Source organism: Scophthalmus maximus, chromosome 5 (genome assembly GCF_022379125.1).
Source record: "Scophthalmus maximus strain ysfricsl-2021 chromosome 5, ASM2237912v1, whole genome shotgun sequence".
Taxonomy (NCBI): domain Eukaryota; kingdom Metazoa; phylum Chordata; class Actinopteri; order Pleuronectiformes; family Scophthalmidae; genus Scophthalmus; species Scophthalmus maximus.
The window spans coordinates 26,611,542-26,620,000 of record NC_061519.1 but is presented as its reverse complement, the minus strand read 5'-3'; the positions used below and the strand labels follow the sequence as shown (position 1 = coordinate 26,620,000).

At 49.9% G+C, this 8,459-nt stretch overlaps 1 protein-coding gene across 1 annotated transcript in view; it reads left to right on the top strand.

The window, feature by feature from the left end:
• LOC118310882 (double-stranded RNA-specific editase B2-like) overlaps positions 1 to 6,362 on the top strand; it is a 24,464-nt gene extending 18,102 nt beyond the window's left edge. The window contains exons 5-10 of the mRNA XM_035634215.2: positions 2,367 to 2,535; positions 2,660 to 2,814; positions 3,430 to 3,583; positions 3,936 to 4,117; positions 4,270 to 4,457; positions 5,696 to 6,362. Coding sequence (XP_035490108.1) covers positions 2,367 to 2,535; positions 2,660 to 2,814; positions 3,430 to 3,583; positions 3,936 to 4,117; positions 4,270 to 4,457; positions 5,696 to 5,851 — 1,004 coding nt within the window. The 3' untranslated portion in view covers positions 5,852 to 6,362. The remainder of the gene's footprint in view (positions 1 to 2,366; positions 2,536 to 2,659; positions 2,815 to 3,429; positions 3,584 to 3,935; positions 4,118 to 4,269; positions 4,458 to 5,695) is intronic.
• The last annotated feature ends 2,097 nt before the right edge of the window (positions 6,363 to 8,459 follow it).

Below are 8,459 nucleotides of genomic sequence, written 5' to 3'. Positions count from 1 at the left end.
AGGAGGAGGAAGAAGAGGAGGAGGTGGAGGAGGAGGAGAAGGAGGGGGAGGAGGAGGGGGAGGGGGAGGAGGAAGAGGAGGAGGAGGAGGAGGAGGAGGGGGGAAGAGGAGGTGGAGGAGGAGGAGGAAGAGGAGGGGGAGGAGGGGGAGGAGGAGGAGGAGGAGGAGGAAGAGGAGGTGGAGGAGGAGGAGGAGGGGGAGGAGGTGGAGGAGGAGGAGGAGGAAGAGGTGGAGGAGGAGGAAGAAGAGGAGGAGGAGGTAGAGGAAGAGGAGGAGGAGGAGGAGGAGGAGGATGAAGAGGTAGAGGAAGAGGAGGAGGAGGAGGAGGAGGAGGGGGAGGTGGAGGAAGAGGAAGAGGAAGAGGAGGAGGAGGAGGAGGAAGAGGAGGAGGAGGAGGAGGAGGGGGGGTGGAGGAAGAGGAGGAAGAGGAGGGGGAGGAGGAGGAGGAGGGGGAGGAGGAGGAGGAGGGGGGGGGGAGGTGGAGGAGAGGAGGAGGGAGGGAGGAGGAGGAGGAGGAGGAGGAGGCTGGAGGGTGTGGAGGAGGAAGAGGTGAGGAGTGAGGAGGGACTGTGGAGGAGAGGAGGTCTTCGGCGTAGAGGAGGCGGGCTGAGGCTTCTGCTCTTCTGCGTGGAGGTCTGAGGGTGGAGTCGTGAGCTTCCTCTTGCGCTCGGCCTGCTTCTGCTGCTTCGTTCTTCCGTCCGTCGGCTTCCTTCGTCTTCTGCTGTGGGTTTTCTAGTCGTCCTCTTCTCTCGGTTCTTGTCTTGTGGGTCTTTGTCTTCGTCGGGTTGTATTCTCTCTTGGCTTCCTCTGCTTCTTCTTAGCTGTCTTCGTTCTTCTTCTCTTGGAGGTTTCGCTCTTTGCTTCTTCTTCCTCTTCTTCCTCTTCTCTGTCGGTCTCGGTCTTCTTCTGTCTGGGTTTTCTGGAGGCTGTGGCTTCCTCTTCTGTCGTTCTTGCTGGTGCTTCTTCTTCCTGTTATTCCTTCGTCTTCTTCTTGTCTTCCTCTTCTTGTCTTCTTTTCTTCTTCTGCTTTCTTCTTCTTCCTGCTCGGAGGCTTCGTCTTCTTCTTGCTGGATTCTTCTTCTTCTTCTTCCTCTTCTTCTTCTTCCTCCTCTGTCTTCTTCTTACTCTTCCTCTGCTTCTCTTCGGTCTTCTTCTTCCTCCTCTGCTTCCTCTTTCCGTCTTCCTCTCTCTTCTTCTTCTTCCTCTTCTTCTGCTTCGGCTTGTTCTTTCGCTTCTTTTCTTCCCTTCTGAGGTCTTCCTCTTCTTCTTTTCTTCTTCTTGCTTCTTTGTCTTCTTCTTCTTCTTTTTTTTTCTTTAGTGCTTCCTCTTCGCTTCTTCTTCCTCTCTTCTCTTCTTCTTCTTGTTTGCTCCTCTTCTTCTTCTGTGCTTCATCCTCTCTTCGTCTTCCTCTTCTCTTGCTCTTCTTCTTTGTTGTCTTATTCTTCCTCTTCCCTTCCTCTTCTTCCGTCTTCTTCTTTCTTCTTCCTCTGCTTCTTCGCTTCTTCTGTCTTTTTTTGATTCCTTCGTTCCCTTCTCTCTTCTTGGGCTTGTCTGTCTTCTGTCTTCTGGGCGTTTTTTCCTGATTCTTCGGGTTCGGCTTCTTCTTCGGGGTTCCTGCTTCTTCTTTTGTTTTGCCTCTTCGTCTTCTGAGCCTCTTCATCCTCGTACTCTTCCTCTGGCTTCTTCTGACTTCGGACGGTCTACAGCATCCGTTAAATAACCCGATGTCCCCTCCTCAATGGTCGCCGCCCTTACCAAGGCTCTCAGCCCCGATCTCACCAACAATCTATGACACTAATGATCCTTTCTACCTCTTCCTCCACCTCCTCCTCCTCTTCCTCCTCCTCTTCCTCTACCTCTTCATCCTCTTCCTCCTCCACCTCCTCTTCCTCCACCTCTTCCTCCCCCTCTTCATCCTCTTCCTCCTCCACCTCCTCTTCCTCCACCTCTTCCTCCCCCTCTTCCTCTACCTCTTCCTCCACCTCTTCCTCCTCCTCCTCTTCCTCTACCTCTTCATCCTCTTCCTCCTCCACTTCCCCCTCTTCATCCTCTTCCTCCTCCACCTCCTCTTCCTCCACCTCCCCCTCTTCCTCCTCCTCCTCTTCCTCCTCCACCTCCTCTTCCTCCACCTCTTCCTCCTCCACCTCCTCTTCCTCCACCCCTTCCTCCCCCTCTTCCTCCTCCTCCTCCTCTTCCTCTACCTCTTCATCCTCTTCCTCCACCTCTTCCTCCCCCTCTTCCTCCTCCTCCTCTTCCTCCTCCACCTCCTCTTCCTCCACCTCTTCCTCCCCCTCTTCCTCCTCCTCCTCCTCTTCCTCCTCCTCCTCCTCTACCTCTTCATCCTCTTCCTCCTCCTCTTCCTCCAGGGTTTGACCTCCGGTCAGCCCAGGTTGTGTCTCTGGCCACGGGGACAAAGTGTCTGGACCTGGACGAGGTGAGCGACCGCGACTCGACGCTCAGCGACTGCCATGCCGAGGTCCTCAGCAGGAGGGCGCTGGTTCGATTCCTGTACTCTCAGCTGGAGCCGCTGCTCTGGTACAAAACAATAGTATTTTTTTTTTTTTTAAAAGTCATAAAAACGTTCATTTGAAATACGCGGTCACGTTGAGACGCGAGTCGTCCTCTTCATCTTCTAACTCCATGTCTTCCCTCTCCGCAGCGAGTCGTCACACTGTGACGTCCATTCGATCTTTGTACCAAATCAAGGTGGCGGCGGATTGCGGCTGCGTGACGGCGTCCTCCTCCACATGTACGTCAGCTCGTCACCGTGTGGCGACGCTCGACTCAACTGCCCCTACGAGACCACGTCTGCATGTGAGACGAACATAATAATGCAACGACGACACAGACTCAAATTTAATCTTCACAACACTTCTCTGTTTTTATACCTGATGTGCAGCCCTGCTGTACGGTGGCGTGGTGGTTAGCACGTTTGCCTCACAGCAAGAAGGTTCTGGGTTCGAGTCCCGGTTCACACCAACCAGGCCATACTGTCTCTGTATGTGGCCCTGTGATAGGCTGGCGACCTGTCCAGGGTGAACCCCGCCTCTCGCCCAATGTCAGCTGGGATTGGCTCCAGCCCCCCCGCGACCCCTAGATGGATAAAGCGGTAGACGATGGATGTGCAGCCCTTGTTTTTTCTATGGTTCTGATGTCGATACATTGTCATATTTCGAATAATCTATTGTTCTGCAGCAGTTTACACTGACCCCGAGGAGTTTCATTTATCTTTTTGTCTCCATTAAGCAACTCAGTCACTGTACGACGGCGTATTAGGGCCATTGTTTGAAAAACAAAAAATAATTCAGAATTTATGACATTTAGGTCGTACATTAACGGGAAAAAAACTCGTAATGAACTGTTGATATGCTGATTTTAAATATGTGACTGTCACGGCGCCTCGTCTGACTCCTCCTCCTGCTCCGTCAGATCCCGGCAGGAGGTTTGGCTGTCGCCTCAGGGTGAAGGTGCACGGAGGCGAGGGGACGCTGCCCGTCGCGGCGCGCAGGGCCAATCGGCCGCAGGACGGTGCGTCGCCGGGCAGACGTCTGGTCACCATGTCCTGCACTGACAAAATGGCAAAGTGAGTCTGACAAACGATGAAACTCCGTCCTTCACCTCAAGGATTATTCTGGTTTATGACAACTTTTTTTTTTTTTTTTTAAGATTTTGGCCATCATTTTTTTTATCAGTTATGATAAAACTGTACACACCAATATTTAATACATGAACAACAAATATGACCTCACTGCATTAACCCTGACCTACTGTACTGACGGTAGCTTTCTTGTGTCATGAGTTATTTCGACAAAAGCCGATGACAAGAGACCAGATCTCACCAAGGAACTGTTGATATTCATACCTCTTCATATTCCTGGTCACACTTAGTCCCGGTGTCCCCGCTCACCTCTGGTGTTCTCTCTCGGTCTGGGAAGGTGGAGCGTCGTTGGACTCCAGGGGGCGCTGCTGTCGCACCTGGTGGAGCCCGTGTACCTGCACAGCCTGACGGTGGGGGCGCTGGGCCACACGGGTCACCTGGGCAGAGCCTTGGCCCGCCGCCTCGCCCCCGTCGGGCACCTGCCCTTCCCCTACCGCCGGCGGCAGCCGCTGCTCAGCTGTAGGTCCACGTGGAGGCCCTCAAACCGCCCCATTGGCTTCAGTTCAGATGAACAAAAGAACCAGGGGACAGTTTGCACAAGCTCAAGAACCCACAGCAGCCAGAATAGGAAAAAAAAGCTTTCGTCTTTCACGGTTCCTCTGTGTCCGCAGGTCTGAGCAGCGGCGAGGGCCGGCCGGCCGGGAAGGCCCCGGACGTCAGCCTGAACTGGAGCCGCGGCGACGGAGGCCTGGAGGAGGTCAGCACCTCCACGGGACGGAGGAGGGACTCGGGGACGCCGTCGCAGCTCTGCAGGAGCTCCCTGTTCTCCCGCTGGCAGGGCCTGCAGCGGCAGGTGAAGGTGGGAGCCGCCGCTCGTGTTTCAGTCCCGTCGTTCACATTTGATCCGGTCAGTTCTGGTTTCTCGTTGCCGTGTTGCGAGAGACGCACTGAAGAACTTGACGTGACGAACCTACGTCCCGTCGTCGTCGCCTCCCTGATGCTTGACTCCGATTGGTTTGTGGACGGGCGTCAGTCTGGCGTCGGAGTGTCGTCTGTTCCGCGGGAAAGACTTTCTCCATATCCTCTCGCTCATCCTCTCAGAAAATAAGTTGTACGTTCCGGCATCTTTATGCGTTTTTCTCCAGTTGTTCTTTGGACCAAATTGCAGTGAACTGATACCGCGGCTCACATCGACACTTCTTTTTCTTCTTCTATGGTAGCTCGCTGCGTCAACTTCCTGCGATCCGTCCCAACGTCCGAACCGAACCGTGGGTCAGTTTGACCGAGACCAAACTCTCTGCCCAGTAGACTCCGGCAGAGTCCTCACCTCAGCCGCAAATAGAACGTCTAACTTTATAAAGTTAAAGGTGTTTTCAGTGGCGTTCTCAGAGCTCAACACTAATCATCAACAAAGGAGAACCCTTCTTGTGAAGGTTCGTGACCCAGACCCGCTCACAGGACTCACTCCACTCTTATCTGTTAGAGTTTTACGTGTTTTAATCTTAAAGAAAGCTCGTGAAGAACACCAATCATAAGCATGAGTTCAAGCATTGAACTCGTTTCACATGAATTAATGCAAACGCATTAGGTTGAGATGTTTCTTTCATCAGCACAGGAAAGCAACTCCCCTCTTAAAGACCGGATTGCCCTCGAGCTCCGCCACATTTGAAGGTTTTTAAAAGCAAGGATTCATTTCCACCGTTGGATTCGTATGTGAACGCTGAGAGCTCTGCACCGGCGCTCGGTTTAAAATTTGACGACAGCGGACAGAGAGTCCTGATTATTTACAGAAGCAACTGGAATCATTGTAACAGTAGCTGCTTCTCAATATCACTTATTTATCAGAGGTTTCCCACGGGAGGTGGTGGAGACCACAACCAGAGCTAAAAAGACATATATGACTCAGATGCACTCATTTGCCCCCCCAACATTAAACTAACAAAAATACATTCAGACTCTCCCACAATGCACTTTTGAACAATAGGTTGGATTGTTCCACATCCACACGATCTCAATTCACCTGTGTGCAGTTTGGTTTTCATGCCCCCGACTGAAAATCCCGTTTCTGTCTTTCTCGCCTTCTCCCCGAACGGTCAGGTATCGGGCGCAGGGGCCACAGCGGGGACATGCGGCGCTTCCAAAATGGCCGCCGGGCGCTACCAGAGGGCGTTGCAGCAGTTCACTGGCGCGCTGCAGGGTGGCGGTCTGGGGGCGTGGCTAAGGAAACCTCCGCAGACGGGTCACGTCAACTGACCAACTCCCTGACGAACGACATCCATATTCTAAATTTAACCAAAAAAACAAAGTCTTAATCCCAAAATGTGAGTGTTTTACCTTGAGGGGACCAGTGTCCCTGTTGTCCCCGGACCGGACCGGACCGGACCGGAGTCCCCACATTGTAGCTGTGTGAACTCATCTCTCTCTACCACCACAGCAGACGACCGTATTAGAGGAAACATCAGCTTCTGGTTCCTTTTACTGCAGATGAAGTCACAAATTTAATTTCATCTTTACTCGTTTGTGTTTGCGTTTTTCTTTTTTCCTTATAGAAAAGACAAGTTCAGTAATGTCGCACCTGTATTACTCACCTGTTCATTTGTCAAGTGTTGTCCGCCCTGGTGCATTTTGAACAGTGTAGTGAAGTGCGAGTGTATCGGGGCTCAGGAGTGTGAAGTCAAGTCGCCACCTAGGGGACGATGATGTGCAGCACAAGACGTGGAGTCCACACTTAACTGTAAAAGCATCCTTATAGTTTCTTGCTGTTTTTTCCCCATTTATTGCTTTAAAGGATTAATTCTTTCACAAATATCACAGGTTGTTATTTTAGATGTTGTGTTTTGTTCTCAGCAGCCTCCGTGTGTCCGTGTGTATTTCTGGAAAGGTTCTTTGAGGTTTGGAATGTAAAAGAAATTAATTAAAATAAATAAGAGTATTTCTATTGAAAGCCAGTGATGATGAATGACATGTAAACTTTTATTATTAGTAAGTTTGGAGAGTGTCTGTAGTTTATATTGATAAATAAATTGAACTTATTTGTGTTAATTCTTTTTTTTTTCTTCAGATTCGGAGTTTAAAAAGACGCACGCACGCACACACGCACACACACACAGAGTAGAAAAGTAGAAAAGATTCAAACACTACAAATGGTTTATTTTCATTTCACAAGCAGACGCCCGTTCCACAGAACAGTTATGACCTTTTTTTTCTTCTTCTGACAAGTGAGCTGTGGCGTTTCTGTTGCTCTACATCGACCACGTCCATCACACTTAACAACTACACATCGTGACGAGGCTTCGAGATCACGAGACCGGAGGCGGTGAAAAGTGCGACTGGTGAATTATGAAAGTGGCTCAGTGTTGGAAGGAAACGCAGCGGAAACTCGTTGAAACTGTTCACACACACACAAACACTCTTCACACAAGCAAAACTGTTTCTCTCTTAAGCCACGGACGCTCATCACATCTGGAGCGGTGACCGTTTTACCTTTAACGACTAAAACATTCACGAGTTCAGTTTGACTCGATTCATTTTTCCTGAATTCTATTCTCGACGTTTCTGATTCCTACGGAGTTTCCTGTGATGCAGGGAAAAAAATCCTGCAGTGGAGAAAGTTGTTTAAGGTCTTCAAATATAAAACAAAGATATATTATATTAAAGGTAATTATTAATCTGTCCTGCATCACAAACCTTTGAACTACACACACAGCGGTTACTGTAACATTAGAGTCGTCGATGGCACAGTGCATTGCGCAGGATGACTGTACATTTATTTACAGTTTGTTTGTTTAGTTCTTTTGTCCGGTAGACGCACGGCGGCTTCGTCGCTTCGCAGGAACCGACGCGCAACATGTGACCAATGTTTTTATAACACTTGACGTAACCAAACTGAAGAGACTCCGCCCCCGCTGGAGTGACGGAGAAAAACAACATCTACACTGACAAACGGGAGTTTCAGCCATTTTGAATTGCACACGTCCTCAATGTGGGACTGATCACGATCCTCGATGCTCATCAGACAGAATCCAAACCTCCGAACAGCAGCGGGACATTAGAACCCGACTGATATAGATCCGCTGGCCCGATGATATCAGCCGATATGACCCACAAAAACCACAATATCGTTCGGGCTCTAATTGAACCCTCTTCTTATTCAGTCTTCTTTATGTTCAGCGGAAAACTGATAAATGAATAAATAAGTTTATTCTTTTTTTTTTTAAAGACCGCATATATAAAATCAGTTTTATAAATTGTGCAAAATCACAAATGGGAAATGTTTTTCTTCGTCAGCAGCAATGCACTCAGTGCTGCCGCCGGTGACCAGAAGCTACATTACAACAACATTTATTATTAAAACAATATTTAATTTTGTTACCATGTGCACCGGCACAGGTTTTCACCCCTGTGTGTGTGTGTGTGTGTGTGTGTGTGTGTGTGTGTGTGTGTGTGTGTGTGCGGTTGTGTGTGTGTGCGGTTGTGTGTGTGTGTGTGTGTGTGTGTGTGTGTGTGTGTGTGTGTGTGTGTGTGTGTGTGTGTGTGTGTGCGCGGTTGTGTTTGTGTGTGGTTGTGTGTGTGTGTGTGTGGTTGTGTGTGTGTGTGTGTGTGTGTGTGTGTGTGTGTGTGTGTGCGGGTGTGTGTGTGTGCGGTTGTGTGTGTGTGCGTGTACAAAATAACTCAAAAAATGAATGGATGGCTTTTCACCAAACTGGGTGGGACTATTTCTTGCGAGGGAATCTCCACATGATTAACTTTTGGAGCTGATCGGTTAGAGGTGGGTCGACGGTGCTAAGACGAGGTCCGACCGCTGACGGGCAGGATTCAAGTTACATGATGTAACTCACAAGCTGACAGGGTTAAGAAGAAC